At 36.7% G+C, this 20,754-nt stretch overlaps 1 protein-coding gene across 10 annotated transcripts in view; it reads right to left on the reverse strand.

The window, feature by feature from the left end:
• SOX5 (SRY-box transcription factor 5) overlaps positions 1-20,754 on the reverse strand; it is a 1,162,090-nt gene that overhangs the window by 226,503 nt on the left and 914,833 nt on the right. For all 10 annotated transcript variants that reach the window (XM_055571976.1, XM_055571993.1, XM_055571999.1 and 7 more), the window contains one exon: positions 18,650-18,718. In XM_055571976.1, the coding sequence (XP_055427951.1) occupies positions 18,650-18,718 (69 nt within the window). The remainder of the gene's footprint in view (positions 1-18,649; positions 18,719-20,754) is intronic.

Below are 20,754 nucleotides of genomic sequence, written 5' to 3' on the forward strand. Positions count from 1 at the left end.
TTATACTAACATCCACTGCAACCTCTATTTGAGCCTGTGTATACGTTTTCTTGTGTTCTCTCCTTCTTGAGTCACCCTGTTGTAATTCAAATAATTTACTTTAAAAATTAAAGCAAAACAATCTTTTAGACTCACCTGGTTTATTGGTGAACAAATATTTATTCAATAGAAACAGAAAACCTAATTCAGTAATGAGAAGAAACAGGAGAGAAGTTAGCCAGAAAAAGGATCTTTGGGAGAGAGAAAATAAAAAATAGTAAAGAAGATAACTAATAGCTATATCAGACAGTCAAGCAGCAGGTATGGATACAGGTACTGGCAGAGTTGTGAGAAAGAAGATAAAGAGAGCAAAACATGTATTCAGAACTAGATGGTGGTTATGGGAGAAGAAATATTTTAATATATATTTGGGCATTAAATAGAAGAAATGAAGGGAAAATAATGATTCAAAAAGATGTATGTACAGACACTTATGTGTATGTATAGATGTATATACTATAATAGAAATCTCTAATTATATGTCTACAAAATCAAAATTAGCTCATTAGTTTACCTCTATTATAGTTAAACATATGTGTATGCTATGAAAGTTCACATTAGTTCACTGACCCTAATTTCATTTTTAGGTATAACAAAATTGTCAACATAAAATAGTTTCCAAGGTATTTATCTTTTATAAACATGTCACTCTATCTTTTTTATCATTTATAAGTGAGGATTTGGCTATACGCAATATTTGCTCATGTGAAACATATCTCTCCTCCATTCATAAGTACTTATTTACTCCATTTATAAAGGAACCCTCTTACCCGGCTTACTGTAGAAAGCAAAACTAAGTTATTTTTTAAAAAATACTACCACATTTGCTAATTTAATAGGTTTAACTCAGCTTGATAAAAATCAATTAATCTTATTTTGTAGGGAATATCTGAATTAAATCACTCATTGCAACTCTATAAAGGAGAGAGAGGAAGACGGCACCTTTCAGTCTACATAGTAACTCAACTGTCAGGATCTCAGAGACATACACACACACAGACACACACACATACCCTCAGTTCCACTCTAAAACTGAGATAATGCCATAACCTATCTGGGCTTCCCAGGTGGTGCTAGTGGTAACGAATCCACCTGCCAATGCAGAAGATGCAAGAGATGTGGGTTCAATCCCTCGGTTGGAAAGATCAACTGGAGAAGGGAATGGCAACCCACTCCAGTATTCTTGCCTGGAACACCCATGGACAGAGGAGCCTGGCAGGCTACAGTCCATGGGACTGCAAAGAGTCAAAGACATGACTGAGTGAGCACACACACATGCATAACATATCTGATTCTTGTGATCATCATATGAAATGACATCTACAAAGTGCCAACCACTTAATAAGCAATGGTCTACTGCTTCCTGGGGATTCCCTGAAGCTCCTGGTGGCTCAGTGATAAAGAACCTGCCTGCAGGCGGGTTAAATCCCTGGGTAGGGAAGATCCCCCAGAGAAGGAAATGACAATGCACTCCAGTATTCTTGACTGGGAAATCCCATGGACAGAGTCTGATGGGCAACAGTCCATGAGGGGGCAGGAGACAGACACAACTTAGTGACTAAACAACAACTACTTCATAGTACAAAGTACAAAATGATTCTACAAATCATATACAGTGCTAGAGAATGTTGGTTATCTCTTACTGATGGCTCTCAAGGGCTTCCCTGGTAGCTCAGCTGGTAAAGAATCCACCTGCAATGCAGGAGACCCCAGTTCAATTACTGGGTCAGGAATACACTGAGAGAGAAGGAATACACTACCCACTCCAGTATTCTTGGGCTTCCCTGGTGGCTCAGTTGGTAAACAATTCACCTAAAATGGGGAGACCTGGGTTAGATCCCTGGGTTGGGAAGGTCCCTTGGAAAAGGGAATGGAAACCCACTCCAGTATTCTGGCCTGGAGAATTTCATGGACTGTATAGTCCATGGGGTCACAAAGAGTCAGACAGGACTGAGTGACTTTCACTTTCATAGCATCTACTTTAATCCCTTGAGAAAAATACTCTTACAATTTATTTTTATGTATACTATGGACTGGATAATGTGCCATCACTTTATTCATTCATATAGTCATACACTAAGAAATATTTTTAAGTTCTCATTATATGTTAATAACATTTACAGGTTCTTTGGATACAGTACTGACCAAGGCAGATAAAATCTTTGACCCCATAGAACCCCATGCTAGGGTACATTTGGTAGCAGCAATGGAACAGCAAAAACCAAGTAAACTGAAGGGAGTGATAGTGCTATAAAGACAAGCAAGCAGGACAAGAGATCAGAGACTGACTGGAAAAGGCAGGGACTACTTCACTTTTCAGAGATGGCTTCCCTGAGGAGGATGGCACTGGGAGAAACAGCTAAATGAAGTAAGCATCCGAGTTAAGTGATGAAGTGAAGAAAGCATTCCAGGTGACAAGAATGACAAATACAAATATTTCGATGCTAGAACATTGTTGCCATGGTCCTTGCAACCAGAAAGGACTAGTTTCTAGGGTGGGAGGAATGAGGGACAAAGTTTGAGGTTGGTACAATCAAGAACAGCCCAATACACTAAGGTAAGAAGAGTAAATTCATTTTAAGTGACCTGATTTTGAGTATGGATACAGCATAATTGGGTTTCCCTAACGGCTCAGTAGGAAACAATCTACATGCAATACAGGAGACACAAGAGACGCGGGCTTGAACTCTGGGTCAGGAAGATCACCTGGAGGAGGCAATGTCAACCCGCTTCAGTATTCTCAACTGGGAAATCCCATGGACAGAGGAGCCTGGTGGGTTATAGTCCATGTGGTCACAATGAGTCGGACACAGCTGGGCAAGTACAAACAGTACAATTAAATTTAGAAGATTACTCTAGCAGCTACATGAAAATCCTACTTAGCAGCTCAACAGAGTCAGTAGGACGACCAGCTTGGTTAGGAGGCTACTACAGTTTAGGTAAGAAATGATGATAACTCATACTAGATTGGTCATGGGAGAAGTTGCTCAATTTGAGGATAAAGGCCAATTCCAATGGATTAGCTGTGAGACATAAGAGAGTGAGAGGATACCAAGACATCTCCTAGGTCTTTGGCAACAACAACTAGGTAAATGGTATCATACCCACAGTGGGATAAATCAGGAAAGAATGAGATGGGGGAGATGATCAAAGGTTCTGTTTGGGAAATGTGAAATTTGAGGTGCATATTAGTTATCCCTTTAAATAGGCTCAGCAGACAGCTGGGTATTAGACTCTGAGGTCCTGGTGAGAGACAGAGACTCTCCAGATAAATTTTGGAGTATTATCTATACGATGGTGTACAAAGACTTTAGAAAGGATCATTTAGGAAATAAATGGAGATAAAGAAGTCAGATTATAGAGAATAGCTGCAAGTTATCCTTTTAGGGATAGGAAAGAACCTACCAAAGTAAACTGAGAACGGGGAAGAAAAGCAGACGGTGGTCTTTTGGAGGCCAGTGGAAGAGTAGTCCAAGAAAGTGGGAGTGATCAATTTAACGAATTCTGCTGTGAGGTCTAGCATAATGAAAACTAAGAATTAAGCACTTCTAGAATATTCAATGAAAATTAAGCAACTTCAGCTTTCCTTTTGTTTCTCCTTCAAGGGAAAACAGGGGACCAATATGGTATCATAAAGTCATACTGAGTTCTATTTATCTTTTCCTTCACAGATTATTTAACTTAATTAAGCATATTCAAAAGCAGAGACATTACTTTGCCAACAAAGGTCTGTCTAGTCAAGGCTACGGTTTTTCTAGTGGTCATGTATGGATGTGAAAGTTGGACTGTGAAGAAAGCTGAGTGCTGAAGAATTGATGCCTTTGAACTGTGGTATTGGAGAAGACTCTTGAGAGTCCCTTGGACTGCAAGGAGGTACAACCAGTCCATCCTAGAGGAGATCAGTCCTGGGTGTTCTTTGGAGGGACTGATGCTAAAGCTGAAACTCCAGTACTTTGGCCACCTCATGTGAAGAGTTGACTCATTGCAAAAGACTCTGATGCTGGGAGGGACTAGGGGCAGGAGGAGAAGGGGACGACAGAGGATGAGATGGTTGGATGGCATCACTGACTAGATGAACATGAGTTTGGGTGAACTCCGGGAGCTGGTGATGGACAGGGAGGCCTGGTGTGCTGAAATTCACGGGGTTGCAAGGAGTCGGACACAACTGAGTGACTGAACTGAACTGAATCTTCCTTTTCTGCAGTAAAGAGCCAAGGGAATAGACATACACAAAGTAAAAAGTCAATTTTTCATTGCCTGTAAATTACATAAAAATTTACCAACTTTTGAGTAGAAATTAGTACTCTATGTTATTGTTGTTATGTCACTAAGTTGTGTTCGACTCTTTTGTGACCCCATTGACTGCAGCACACCAGGCTTCCATTTCCATCACCAACTCCTAGAACTTGCTCAAACTCATGTCCACTGAGTAGGTGATGCTATCCAACCATTTCATCCTTTGTCGCCCTCTTTTCTTCCTGCCTTCAATCTTTCCCAGCATCAGAGTCTTTTCCAGTGAGTCAGCTAATTGCATCAGGTGGCCAAAGTATTAGAACTTCAGCTTCAGCATCAGTCCGTCCAATGACTCACTATAGAACTGAAAGAAGTTCACTATGTGCTAGGGATGTCTGGAATGGTTGACTTGACTCATGATATAATTATTTTTTATAAAACTAATTCATTTTATATATTTTTTTCTTTTTTTCTTTTTTTTTAATTTAATTTTATTTTTTAAACTTTACATAATTGTATTAGTTTTGCCAAATATCCAAATGAATCCGCCACAGGTATACATGTGTTCCCCATCCTGAACCCTCATTTTATGTTAACACTGTTAATTTCACTGGCATCTAATTTCCCACCTGTTTGTCAACTCTCTTCAAAGATAGAGACAGAAATTTTTTCTAAAGACTGTGAGCTCTTCTTGCTACTGTATTTATTTATGACACCTACTATATAAACTAAGGTGAAATAAAATAAATTCATTTTAGGCCAGCATATTGACTTTTGACCTATATTCTCCAAACCTGTTGATAACTTGCTTTGTTTTGTGTCCCACTATTTGATAATTGCATTCCCAGGTTTTATCTAAGCACTGAGGGACTCTTCTTTGTTAACTTCTTTGTTAACTCTTCTTTGATAAGATATGAACTGCAGAGTCTCAGTGAAGAACTGTGTTCAACTTTTTCTGAAGGTAATGATGTTTGGGAAAGGCTGGAAAGTCATGGGAATTGCTGCTCTCAGTCTGCTTTCTGGGTCAGCCTTGATGCCCAGCATGGTCATACTGGATTAAAGGAAAAACAGGATTCACTTCAAAAATCATACTGCAATGACTGGAGAAAGAAGAAACAAAGAAACTGCATAGAAACTGTTTAACAGAAAAAGGAAAACAACAAGATTGAGATTCATGTAAATAAGTGAGGGAAAAAAATAATCTCCTTCCATGAAAGGCATTAGTGAGGAGCCCATGTCAGGATGAGGATGAATGAATTACAAAACCAGGATTACAACTTCCAGAAACTATTGTCAACATCACTTAAATAGAGTCATAAGATATAGCTGTTATTTTGACAAAGGTCTTAATAATGATATTAAAAAGTTTAAAATATCAAGGTCACCATCTAAAATTATATATAAATATGAACTCATATTTTTGATAAATTTAAAGTAAAGAGGAAAAGGATGGTGAAATTCTCTATATCTATGTCCCTTGCCCCCACTACTTTCCCAGAGAAACTAAAACATACATTTTATGTTTTACAAATCTTAGAACTGTGAATTTTGGTTATGGAACCTCAAGATTCAACTTTTTGTAGTAATTCATCCTCTTTATAAGGACTCCTTTGTTCCCAGAAACTGGTTATTGTTCCAATTTTTTTTTCTATTTAAAAAAAAATGATGTCCGATTTATAATCCAAGATAGACTGACATTATGTATGTATCTCTGTTTTTTCTAAAGACATCATTAAAATTATAAAACAGGTAAATTTATAAACTTACATCACATAAGGTAATTAAGAATACAAGGCAAACACATGTAGGAAATATCACCAAAGTTTTGGAAGATGAAAAGCAACTGTAGAGCATTAATTAAGAAAAATGGATGAGACATAGTAGAGTATATACTTGGAGGAGGTTAAATAAAAATGGGGCTTACTTTTACTTAGAATTACCAAAATGTCTTAGGACTTGAAACACAGGGTATGAGAGAGAACAGGATTTTAAGGCCTGGGTTGAAAACAATAATATCACAGTAAATTCCCTGTGTACAAACCCTCAATATGCAAACTTTCATAGATGAGAATGTGCATTTGCATTTTCCAATCAAGTAAGTTGTTTCAGGGGTCTGGCGTGCACTCTCACGTGGCTGTGCTTTTGTGTACTTTATGGTACTGTAGAAAGTACACTAGTACAGCATCTTTATTTCAAGCCCCGGATGTCCAAAAGCACGTGTTCAAGCATCAGTGATGTAGCTGGTACTGCTAAGTAGCACCCAAGCACAAAAGTGAGAGAGTGGAGAGACGAGAGGAAGAAGAAGTAACTGAAGAATCAAAGAGATCATGACATAGGAAACGGCAAGGGGATTTTCTTTATTTGATGAGGCACTGTTAGGTTTTGAAGCGCAGGATGTGAATGTAGAATGGTACACAAGGGTTGTAGCTGTCACTCAGAATATGATCCAGTGCTACCATGTCATCTATGATGAGAAAAAAAGAGCTACTACCCAAACATCACTGCATTGTCTTTTCAAGTGAGTACACAGACTTGAATTCAGCAAAGAACCAGAACCTGTGCCATCAACATTAGGCTTGAGTGGAATTTCAGCTTACCTCCATCTCTTATTGCTGATGATCCTTCAGCTCTACCATCTCTCACCTCCCTTCCCTCCTCCAGTCAGTAACTCTTCTCATCTGTTCACTTGATGCCAGCCCCTGTATGCCAGCTGTTGTACTGTACTATCAGATTTTAAATGTTTTATTTTTTATGTTTGCTTTTTATATATGATTTGTGTGCAAAGTACTATAACCTATTACAGTAAAGTATTACATAGCTGATTGTGTAAGTTGGGTACCCGGACTAAAGTTTGTTGGACTTACGAACAAATTGGACTTACAAACACGCTCTTGGAACAGAACTCATTCGTATATAGAGAACTTGCTGTATTTGAAAGTAACTTTCACCCTCCCCAACTACACCACAGTGTCCCCCGCCCCAACAGAAACTGAACAGTCCAAGGAAACATAAGATAGTCCGCATGATCACTGGAATCCCAGAAAAAAGACCTTTGTGTACCCACATACAGGATTTATGTTATGTGTGGTTAGCTTTCTGTTCTCTCTAAACCAGTGCCCACCTCTTGATAAAACCTCATTAAAGTCAGTGTTCCCAGTCCATTAAAGTCAGTGTTCCCAGTCTACTTCTTCTTGTCTCATCCTTGAATCTGGATGTATAACAATCATTTTCTAATTCAAGCAGAACTTCAAGCTGAAAGAGTAACATCAAGATAAGCAACTTGGTGAAAAGGAGACAAAAGATAATTTGAGGAAATGAGAACTTAATTTTTTGGTTAAACCCTCTAATTTGCATACCCTGAGATATTCAAGGAGAAATAATCCATTAAACAATAGGATAACCTGAAGAAGAAATTATCAGAAAACAAGAAGTTTCTCATTGAAATTAAAAAGGCAATTTCTCAAAGATCCAATTAAAAATTTTAGGAGATAAAGTGTAGGTATCACCTAAAATGAAAAACAAATTAACAGAACAAAATATGAACAATAAGAAACATAGTTACTAACACAGAAAATACAATGTCTGCCTAATAGGAGATTCAGGAAAAAAATGAAAAATAAAGGGGATAAAATAAGATCAAAAGAATATAACTTTAGAATAAAGATTCATAGTTTTTACAAAATAAATAACAAAAATATCAATATATATCTGATTTTTTCATTTACAATGAAATGTCACAGTAAATAGAAGATACTAAAAGTTTTCAGAAAGGGAAAATATTGGTCTTCACCAACAGAAACATCAGATCAACACTGTATTTCTCATAGATGCTAGCAGATGATGAATCAATGAATTTAAAATATAAGAAAAATTACTTTCAATTACAATTTTACTTGCACCAAACTACCAATCAAGAAGGGGGGTAAAATGGAGCATTATTACATATGTGTACATTTAGAACTTTTTATGCCAAAAACTTTATATCTGGATGTGATTCCGATCTGTGATTTATATCTGATGTGATTCTGGACCAAGAGAATGAGGTAAACCAAGGAGGACAATATAGGAAAGAGTGATTTATCCCCCTTGGAGAACCATAAAGGGACATCCTAGAATGTCGGCAGGACTAACTAGTTTAAATGAAAGCAAAAGAACCTGCCTTGAAACAGGTATCAAGGAAAATTGGATTGTGGAGGTCTTGTTTATTCTTGAGAAATTATGGAGATGATAAGGCAAATAACATGAGGAAGAAAGGCTAACGAAAAGGCAATTGGAAAGTTGAAAGCTACACAGAAATGAAATGAGGAGCATCCTATTAGACTATGAAGAAAAATAGGTAGTCTCATATTTTAACATAAAAATCATTCATTGATTTCAATCTTTAGGATTAACCAACACATAAAGCACAATAGGTGTGTGTGTGTGTGTGTGTGTGTGTGTGTATTGTTGTTTAGTCACTAAATCATGTCAGACTCTTTTGCAACCCCATGAACTGTAGCCCACCAGGCTCCTCTGTCCATGGGATTTCCCAGAAAGAGTACTGGAGTGGGTTGACAATCCCTTCTTCAGGGGATCTTCCTGAGCTGGGATTTAACTGCATCTCTTGTGTCTCCTGCATTGGCAGGCAAATTCATTACCACTGAGCTACCTGGGAAGCCCAGCTGTATATACATATATACACATATGTATTATATATATATTTAGAGTAAACATTCAAATAACAGAAATCAGCACTTTTAGGTGTAAGAGAAGAGAGATGTCATCTTCATGCAACAAGGCAAATGCTGAGACATTATTTATAGCTGACTGAATGAGAAAAGAGGTGTAAGTTAACTAAAGTTTTAAAATATCTATTAGAAGAACTTCAATGACATGTGTAACTATTTTACGGGGTGAAGGGAGGGATCAGGAAAGGCTGCTGGTTTTGCAGCCTTTGCAGCCTCTGGTACTGCATAGTTCTTGCAATACCAGAACTATGTCTTCCAGTTCCAAGTTAATGATATGTAAAGTTGATAAGTCAGAAACAGCATTGTAATATCCAGGCAAGAATATTGGAGTAGGCAGCCATTCCTTTCTCCAGGATATCTTCCCAACCCAGGGATCGAACCCTGGTCTCCTGCATTGCAGGCAGATTCTTTACTCTCTGAGCCACTAGAGAAAGTCCATTTGATATACAGACGTAATTAATAGGAAGTTATTAAAAATAAAAGCAGATTGTAAGGAGGTGCCTTCTGAGTAAAAAGGTGGGCACAGTACAGAGGCCTGGGCTCTGGAGGGCTGTCATTATTCTCCGGTACTCTTTTAGCCATGAGGCACATGTAACATTAATAAAAAGTAAAATACATATGGGCTTCCCTGATAGATCAGTTGGTAAAGAATCTGCCTGCAATGCAGGAGACCCCAGTTTGATTCCTGGGTTGGGATATATGCACATCTATCTATCTGTATCTCTATGAACAAAGGCAGCTTTGTCCAGATCAAGAAATAGTATCAATTATTGAAACTCTATCATTAGGCAATGGCCATGAGATGTATTTTTAAAAAAAATAGAATGCTGAAAGGGCCTTCCCAGGTGGCACTAGTGGTAAAGACCTCACCTGTCGATGGAGGAGTTGTAAAGATTCAGGTTCAACCCCTGGGCCAGGACGATCCTCTGGAGAAGGAAATGGCAACCCACTGCAGTATTCTGGCCTGGAGAATCCCATGGGCAGAGGAGCCTGGCGGGCTACAGTCCATGGGGTCGCATAGAGCCAGGCACAACTGAAGCGACTTAGCACACATGCCCACGCTGTAAGGATTCTAAAGTGGCTCCCTCTGAGTAAAGGACAGACCTGCAGTTATCATCACTGCTCTCTCAGGACACTCATCTTCTCAACAGGAAGTTCTCCTTCAGTACAAGGAAGAGAGGGAAATCATTCTTAAAGCTCCTACTTTGTATTCTCAGGTTCTCTCCTCTAAAAAAATCTATCTGAATGCCAAGAATATACCCTTCCAGGTGCGGTACATTTTATTTCATAGAGTAAAACATTACTCAGAGCTCAAGGAGTTAACACATTTCCTTCTCTGGTTGAAATGCTACCTTAATTATACAGCGTTTATTCTTGGCATTTCCAGTTTCCTAAAGAGACAAGGTTACTTTGCAATCTCTTTGTGCTCATGCATGTGTGTGGGGTATTGTTGAGGGGGGGGTAAAATGCTTCCAGCTTACCACACTCAGAGAAAGAAATCATAAATCAGCAGGTCAGGCAGGTACTATTATTTCACCTTTAACATTATTATGTTTTCAATACAATATTTGAATGGATTTCCTTCTGCATAATAATTTATCGAGAATTACCAAAACTCTTAATGAGCTCAGAGAACTCTGGCTCCAATAAAATGAAACCTTTATCACAAATTGGTTGAGCCTATGACTGCAACTTCATCATTCAATTGTATATAAGTCAAGATATATTTTTACTTTGTAGGAATAAGTTCCCAGGGAAAGAAAACTCATTTAAAAACTTTGGGCCATTAAACCTTACATGGTAGAATATCAGTAAAATAAAAATGAACTGGACCAAGACTCGAGAAACTTGGAATCCAGCCATCATTCCGCAAGTAACAACTTATGTGACATTGGGAAAGTCTTCTAACCTTACTTGGTTTCAGTTTACAAATGTCAAAATGAGAGATGTGTCTAAATAAAGGCTTTCTAAAAATCTGTTGTAGTTCGAAAAATCATATAAATTTGGAACAGAGAACTTACAGTTTTCAGTGGCTGCTGCCATGTAGGTTATACTGTTTTTTCTATAAATTATTCTCTTGCTAGAAATATTCATTAAATTGTCCATCATGAGAAAAACAGAAAGAAGTTTTTCTCTCTAAAAACTTAGGCAAAAAACCTTTAGCATTGTGTGCTCACTGCATGCAAGGATAATGCCATTTAATCCTTACACTAACTAGGTGTGACTTAGGTACTATAATCCCCATTTAATAAACCAGAATAATGAAACTCAGAAGGATTGAGCAGTTTTCCCAAGATCACCCAGCAGATGAGGTATAAAGATGGAGAATCTGAATCTGAGTATGTCAAAATCCAAAGAACTTCCTCTTTATCTTTTTGTTTAAGCATTTAATACACTTAAATTTCATACAGTTATATAATCTTATAACCCCCAAAGAATCAAGCTCTTTCATACATACAATGGAATATACACATTGAACAGCTAATAACAGAAACTGGCTTAGTCCTAAACAGAATAAGTCTCCCAAAGCTACTATAAGTCTTGCATGTGCTTACTTTATGAATCAAAAATAATGACACAGGTTATTAAATACCAATTCTTTGCTCCCAAGAGAATACAATGAACAATAGTTGGAGAAGTTTATCAGAAGAGAGAATGCAACAAATATAAGTTTAAACACTGAGCTTCCATTTGGTAATCATGAAATTATGCATTTGAAAGGAAGTACAATATCTTTAAATTAACCTCTAAAAATACTTAAGTCAGTTTCATACTAGAGCATGTAGTTGAACCTACCCCCTAAGATGCTAATAAGAATCTTAAATTCCTTTAAGTATTACTGAAAAAGGGTAAGAAATTTAAAGCTAGGCCCTGTTTCCCATCCCCACACCCATAGCTGTAGAAACCATGTCCTACACAAAGCTTCAAAACAAAAAGGAAACAAGTCTCTAGGAACATTCAGTTTATTGCCATAATGGATACTGACTAGAGCTCACTCATTCATTTACTTTAAAAGGTTTTGGTAACAGTGAATCAGGTCAAGACGAACCACTGGTCTAGGACCATAATTAGAAACATAAACCACCTAGAAGTATTAGAAACAAGCTGATTTATTATAAAAAGAGAGATGAGTCAAAAAATAAAATTGCTGAAGCTGGGCATTACAGTATAACCAATACAGCAAAAGAAAAAGAAATTACCCTCAAAAAACCTATAAGGATATTTTTCTCTGAAATATTTATGAAGTTCATCTTATATAATAATATGCATTAAAAGTTAGCTAGACATAGTAAATAAAAGTACAAAATACTCTTTTTTAAGGAAAATAAACAAAAATATTAAAGAAGAGCACTGTTAAACAGTAGAAAAACAAGATTAAACTTTCTTAGTGTTCCTAAAATTAAGGATCTCATAAAGACACAAGGTTCTTAAAGGAAGATAGGATGTTTTTGATATTATGCATGATTTTATTGGTAGAATGAATTGATTTATGATCCTCCAAAGATGACAGAAAGCTTTCTTAATTCTTCCTTTAAACCTCATGAGTCAGTTATGTGAATAAATTTTGAAGACTATGACTCTACAAAGTCTTTATAAAGAAGTAATGTTGATTGAGTTTTCAACCCAATTAAGATCATGCAATTTTAGAGCTGAGGTTGTTTTTTAAAGAGATAAAAACAGTTCATAAAGAATTGCTCCTAAGTAATGAAATAAACTAATTTGCCAATCCTTATGGTATTCTCTTCAATAAATAACTATGGAGTAGAACTTACCACCGTTCTTGTACATCTTGAGTTGAAAAAATATATAATTAAAAGGTCAAGAGAAATATTTTAAATAATCTGGGTCATTAGCATATGTGAATGTTCATACACACACAAACAGACTTACTCTATGTTTAAGTTGAGTGAAATATACTTCAAATGGAATAAAGATGACTAAGTTAACTTCTACTTTAAAGAGATAGTATAAAAGAATGAGGAGAATTTTAGGAAACATCACCCTCCTGTTACTGTAGCTATCAAGTATGAAAATTCATTCTGCTCTCTTACCTTTCAATCTAATCTATCTCACAGATCTGGTTAACCCATCTAATGTATTTACTGCATGTCTTTCCTAATATGTGCAGCAAGTTAATGTCTTATATATTTACAGTTGAAACAAAAATTGTAAAACCTGTCCTACTTTTGGACTAATTACATTGTAGTCCACTATTATATCAATAAAGGAAATAAAAGGTATTTTTTTTCTAAGGTTGAAAGGAACAATTGCATAAAATATCTAAAAAATTCAAGAAGGATGAATAATGTAAGTGGTATGTTTATTTCTACAAGGTCTTAAAGCCTCATGCTTAAGAAAAAAGTTGATCAAATTCAAAATATATTACATACGTATTTTCAGATATCAAATAAAATTTAATCTACAGCAAATTCTTACATGAGCATTGATTATGTATTCATCAACAGAAATTCATTTAATAATAATACTTGTTTTTTTTTAATTTTATTTTATTTTTAAACCTGAAACACTGTATTAGTTTTGCCAAACATCAAAACGAATCCGCCACAGGTATACATACGCTCCCCATCCTGAACCCAGGCTGCCCAAAGTCACCCCAAAGCCATAGACATCTCATAACTCATTACTGGACACTTCATTGCACTCCAGAGAGAAGAAATCCAGCTCCACCCACCAGAACACCGACACAAGCTTCCCTAACCAGGAAACCTTGACAAACCACCTGTACAAACCCACACACAGCGAGGAAACGCCACAATACAGAGAACTCCACAAACTGCCAGAATACAGATAGGACACCCCAAAATCAGCAATTTAAACAAGATGAAGAGACAGAGGAATACACAGCAGATAAAGGAACAGGATAAATGCCCACCAAACCAAACAAAAGAGGAAGAGATAGGGAATCTACCTGATAAAGAATTCCGAGTAATGATAGTGAAATTGATCCAAAATCTTGAAATCAAAATGGAATCACAGATAAATAGCCTGGAGACAAGGATTGAGAAGATGCAAGAAAGGTTTAACAAGGACCTAGAAGAAATAAAAAAGAGTCAATATATAATGAATAATGCAATAAATGAAATTAAAAACACTCTGGAGGCAACAAATAGTAGAATAACAGAGGCAGAAGATAGGATTAGTGAATTAGACGATAGAATGGTAGAAATAAATGAATCAGAGAGGATAAAAGAAAAACGAATTAAAAGAAATGAGGACAATCTCAGAGACCTCCAGGACAATATTAAACGCTACAACATTCGAATCATAGGGGTCCCAGAAGAAGAAGACAAAAAGAAAGACCATGAGAAAATACTTGAGGAGATAATAGTTGAAAACTTCCCTAAAATGGGGAAGGAAACAATCACCCAAGTCCAAGAAACCCAGAGAGTCCCAAACAGGATAAACCCGAGGCGAAACACCCCAAGACACATAGTAATCAAATTAACAAAGATCAAACACAAAGAACAAATATTAAAAGCAGCAAGGGAAAAACTACAAATAACACACAACGGAATTCCCATAAGGATAACAGCTGATCTTTCAACAGAAACTCTTCAAGCCAGGAGGGAATGGCAAGACATACTTAAAATGATGAAAGAAAATAACCTACAGCCCAGATTATTGTACCCAGCAAGGATCTCATTCAAATATGAAGGAGAAATCAAAAGCTTTTCAGACAAGCAAAAGCTGAGAGAATTCTGCACCACCAAACCAGCTCTCCAACAAATACTAAAGGATATTCTCTAGACAGGAAACACAAAAACGGTGTATAAATTTGAACCCAAAACAATAAAGTAAATGGCAATGGGATCATACTTATCAGTAATTATCTTAAACGTAAATGGGTTGAATGCCCCAACCAAAAGACAAAGCCTGGCTGAATGGATACAAAAACAAGACCCCTACATATGTTGTCTACAAGAGACCCACCTCAAATCAGGGGACACATACAGACTGAAAGTGAAGGGCTGGAAAAAGATTTTCCATGCAAATAGGGACCAAAAGAAAGCAGGAGTAGCAATACTCATATCAGATAAAATAGACTTTAAAACTAAGGCTGTGAAAAATACTTGTTATAAATTTAATTTGCCTTCTACCATAACAGGTTTGATTTTTAATCTTCTACCTCCCTCTCCTATACTGCCAAAAAAAGGAGGAATTAGAGAAAAGGGAGAGAAAAACTTCTTAAAAGGAAATATGGTTAAGGATTTATATGGGGAACAAAAAGGATGTCTTCTATATTTTTAATCTTCTATTTCTACACATGCCACTACATCAGTGCTTCCCATAACTGTTTGAACAATTTCTCAATAATTTACATATATTGTGATTTTCATAACTATTGAGTGTTTGTAAGACAGCTCCAAATTTTTTTTTTTTTTTCAATGCCATTCTCCCAAATAATCCCACCCTCTCCCTCTCCCACAGAGTCCATAAGACTATTCTATACATCAGTGTCTCTTTTGCTGTCTCGTACACAGGGTTATTGTTACCATCTTTCTAAATTCCATATATATGCGTTAGTATACTGTATTGGTGTTTTTCTTTCTGGCTTACTTCACTCTGTATAATAGGCTCCAGTTTCATCCACCTCATTAGAACTGATTCAAATGTATTCTTTTTAATGGCTGAATAATACTCCATTGTGTATATGTACCACAGCTTTCTTATCCATTCATCTGCTGATGGACATCTAGGTTGCTTCCATGTCCTGGCTATTATAAACAGTGCTGCGATGAACATTGGGGTACACGTGTCTCTTTCCCTTCTGGTTTTCTCAGTGTGTATGCCCAGCACTGGGATTGCTGGATCATAAGGCATGTCTATTTCCAGTTTTTTAAGGAATCTCCACACTGTTCTCCATAGTGGCTGTACTAGTTTGCATTCCCACCAACAGTGTAAGAGGGTTCCCTTTTCTCCACACCCTCTCCAGCATTTATTACTTGTAGACTTTTGGATCGCAGCCATTCTGACTGGTGTGAAATGGTACCTCATAGTGGTTTTGATTTGCATTTCTCGGATCATGAGTGATGTTGAGCATCTTTTCATGTGTTTGTTAGCCATCTGTATGTCTTCTTTGGAGAAATGTCTATTTAGTTCTTTGGCCCATTTTTTGATTGGGTCATTTATTTTTCTGGAGTTGAGCTGTAGGAGTTGCTTGTATATTCTCGAGATTAGTTGTTTGTCTGTTGCTTCATTTGCTATTATCTTCTCCCATTCTGAAGGCTGTCTTTTCACCTTGCTAATAGTTTCCTTTGATGTGCAGAAGCTTTTAAGGTTAATTAGGTCCCATTTGTTTATTTTTGCTTATAATATATAATTATATTATATATGCTTATTATATATATGCTTATAAAATATAATATATTTTAACAATTTATAAAATATACTTTAGAACTATTCTTTTAGTTAATGAGTATACTAGAAGCTATGAAAATCGATTCCTTTCAGACTGTCACTCTTGCTCAGTACTTATTTCTTACCTGAAACATTCCCAGACTTTAAAAAAAAAAAATAGCTTGATGCGTTTTGACTCTGTCAGTATTATTTATCTGTACTAACACGGGAAAGAGAACACACAGATATAATACCGTACATCTCTTAATGTTTCCCCCAAATTGCCAGCAGTGTGACATTATTTCCTTTAGAAACTACCAGTTTTGTTTTTTGTTTTTTCCTATCCTGTTAACTAGTGGAGGACAGAAGGGTAATATTTCGATCAAATAGAAATTCTAAGCTTCTAAAATCCTCATACTCAGCAAAATTTCTACCAACAGTCAGAAAACTTTGCTTTACTAACCCTAGTTCTATCTCTAAGTCACGTGATCTTGAGCAAGCCATTACAGCTGGCTCCCGCTCACTAGAAGAGAGTCATGTGATATCATAACGAAGTCATATCATTTCTAGAACAGTTTAAGGCACTTCATTTAAAAAAATGCTCTGACTTACAAATTAAAATGCTCCAAGCTCTGGAGCAAGAAATCTACCAATTTCCACATGTTGACATTATGACAATGTTTTAAATCCACACCATTAACACAGCGGTCATAATTACGGAATAATTCCAAAAAAGTACTAAGGTATTGAACAATTTAAATGGTCAGAAAATACAGCTGATTGACCCTTCCACACATTTATAATATGGGTTTGCATATAGTTTTGCGATTCCATTTAACAAAAGACAATCTCAATCTCATAAAAATTATAAAAACAAAACTATTGGTATCCTCATCAAATTACAGTGAAACCAAGTGACTTGTAAAGGCCCACATCGCTCACTATGGAATTTTATCTGATTTATAATGAGAAATTGCCATAATAATTCTATTATCTTCAGTTTTCAATAACCAAATCATTTGAAGTGTGGCTCACTTGGTACCATCAACTAAAGTTATATCCCAAGTCAGTAAGCTTAGATTAAACACCAAACCCAATAAATAGTTTTAAAGCACTGAATGAATAACCATACTCCAGATAGATAGACAATATCACATTAGAAATCTGTTGTTCATACTTAAGGAAGGCAAAGAGTCTTGGCTGCGATATTTCACTGATGCTGTTTCTCTGTCTCACTAAAAGCTGTGACTAGCTTATTAAAATCTCAGATGAACACGAATGATTGGCTATATAATCCACAGTGTAGAAACTAAGGCTAGCTGACCCAGTTAGAAAAAAAGGGGATGAATTTTTTTTGTCAAAGAAGCCTAAATATGAGAAGCATGCAAATGAAATCATTTTGACATGTTTGCTTCTGTCATCTTTGATATTTACACTTAAATCTATTAGATTCTCAAGATACAGCTTCAAGAGAATGATGGAATTCTAACTGCAAATCTAACAGCTGTTTTAAGATGGATGATGTCAAGTAAGATATATCTTCTTCTTCCTAGTCACAGCAAACATATACTGACCACTTACTTTATGCCTTGAAACTACACTGAAGTTCTCTATCCACAATTTTACTAAATCCTCATAAGTACTCTATGAAACAAGTGCTTTCAGAAAAGGAGTATTCAGAAAGGGAAACAGATTGTGTCAAAGTGTGTGTCATAAGCAAGTGGTGGCACGAGGCTACCCCAAGCAGCTTTGCTTCTCATCGATGCAAATTTTCACAGAAGAAAAATACGGAAGTTACAGAGCCCTCAGTCAGTCCTGGTTTCTCCAGGCAGTATAAGGGTGAAATTTGAGTTGAACACAAAATCATTACCTTCCCTGATTTTCACCTTAAATCCGTGTGACGCTTCAGCCTACTGGAAAAAGTTCTCTCTGCCATGGCTAACAGAAAACCTGTGATGCCTCTCTGCTTTGGTTCCTGGGAGCCTCCCCCATTAACAACATTTACATGCCTGTTTTCAACATTAAAGAATAAAGACAAGGAAACATTTCTCCACAAAAGTTTCCTTTCAGTGTAAGATAAAAATTGCCACCAGCTTGCTATCCCTGACACTCCTCAACACAAGCAAGATTCTGCCACTCCCGTGACAGGCAAGATTCTCCCGACACAGGGGGGCCACATGTCATGACTGGGCTGAAAGTAGATTTAATTCTGCAGCTCACTTCAGTGAGGCCATCTGAGAAACAAAATCTACTTCTTAATTGGAAGTCCGTATGAAATTATGATTTCTGACCTGGATCTGCTGCTGAAGCAAATTGATTTTGTGTTGTTGCTGCAGAAGCTGCTGCTGCTGTCTTGCGATCTGTGGAGAAACGGCACACGGAAAATTTAAGAGTGTATTGCAGTCCCGGGGGAAATTCCCAGTGTTCTGTATCACAAAGTTTGATAGGACATCAATTAAGCTCATGAAAATAGACGTGTTCACGCCCCTACAAGGACCAGCAATTCATCCTTAAGTAGGATCAAACAAGATATTTCGACTTTGGGAACAGTTACGTTTCTTTAGGCCTAAAACAAATGAAGTCTAAGACAAGACAACAGTGGTCCAATCCAATTTGAAATGCTAGAGTTTCCAAAATCCCTCTTTCTGGCAATCTAGTAAGGAGGTACAGTCTCTGACATCTTCAGCCCTTAGAAAATGAAAATAATTTCACACATCCTCCTGTTTATGAAACAGAGTCCAGAGTAGCACCAAGTATTAAAAGATGCTGTATTCTTTAGTGAGGTGTTGGTACATTTCTGTGTCTTGGTGAATATCATCATTTCTGCCTCCCACAAACCCCTAACTCCTGAGTCCTCAGTACATTCAATTCTGGTCTCTGCCCCCACTTTCTACTAAATGGATTCTTAATAAAGTCACCAGTCACTTCCAATTTGTTAAATTCTGAAGTGTTTCCTAGTCCCCACGACTTGACTTTTCATCTGAATTCAATACTCAAGTGCTTTCCCTTGCCTGAACTTTCTCCCTTGGCTTCTCTGTCATCACATTTTCCTGGTTTTGCTCCTACCTCTGAGTCTGATCCTTCTCAGAGACCATCAGTGGCTCTCTTCAGTCGTTCAATGTTGTAGGCTCAATTTTAGACTCTATTCCTTTCCTTCTATATGTCCACACATATGTCAAGTGATAACAAATTTGTTTCTCTAGCCTGATTTTTGCTGTAAGTGTTAGACCCATTTATCTAACAAACATTCTCAAAAGCACTCCGAATTCAACAGATTCAAAACTAAACTCTAGAATTGGCCCTCAATGTGGTCATCTTAAGTGTTTTCTAAGCCATATTACCACAATCCCCCCACCCTCTCTCCCTATTATTTCTTCTTATAACATCCTCTACCTACTTAATACATTCTATGATGTTATATTTCATGTTTGTTTTAATCAACAGATTTCTGTCTCCTCAGAAGGAATCCATAAATACAGTGATGTTAGGGACCATGCTGATTTTCCTTTCACCATTTACACAAAGTCTGATGCAAAGGAATACAGAAGGAACATTTGATGCAGCATGTATGAGTGAAGAGATGAGAAGAAAACTTTAAACACTTCATTATATGATATAGGGCAGGAAACCTGCTCACAAAAATCTAAGTTCTGACCTCATAAAACTTATAGCTTTCTTACAAATGAGCTCTAATTCTTATTCCTAATGCTATGATCACTATCATTTTCATTATGAAGGTATATTCTTTAACCACTGTTTCAGAAAGCAAAAATTCAGGAAAAATAGATACAGGGTCCATTACTATGAATGAAAGTACAGAACTTATATAATGAAGTTGGGTCCTCATGGCTTCACAATGTATTTTTTATTTCCCCTGTATACACTGGTGCAATTATAATTATTTTAGTACTTTCATTTTATCTTAAGAATACAGGTTAAAGAAATTCCTTTTTATTTTCTTGAAGAAAAGTTGGAAAGGAAAAGGTAGAAAATGATATATCACTCTCCTCTTTAAGTCTGGTTTTTTCCTCCCATATATCAATATTTCAGCTGATATTTAAATCTTTTTATAAGTGTCTTAAACTTTTCTCAGGAAACTGACTACCTCATAGCCCTCTACATTCCCTTCTGTTCTAAGTCACTGCTAGCTTTGGCCTGTATTGGTGTGATAACCTCCTGTTTGTTCTCTCTGTTTCTGCCCTTGCTCCCTGCAGCCTATTATAACCTAGTAGAAAGACAGATCATTTTAAAACATATGTTGTGTCGTGTTATTCATCATTTCAAAACCCTATGTCTCAGTTTCCACATAATGCCTGCAAGGCCCTGTATCTCTCCAATCTCATCTCTTCTCTGTCTCTTCACTATTGCCATACTGCTCCACTGTCTGTTGAACATA

This window comes from Bubalus kerabau, chromosome 1, assembly GCF_029407905.1.
Source record: "Bubalus kerabau isolate K-KA32 ecotype Philippines breed swamp buffalo chromosome 1, PCC_UOA_SB_1v2, whole genome shotgun sequence".
Taxonomy (NCBI): Eukaryota; Metazoa; Chordata; class Mammalia; order Artiodactyla; family Bovidae; genus Bubalus; species Bubalus kerabau.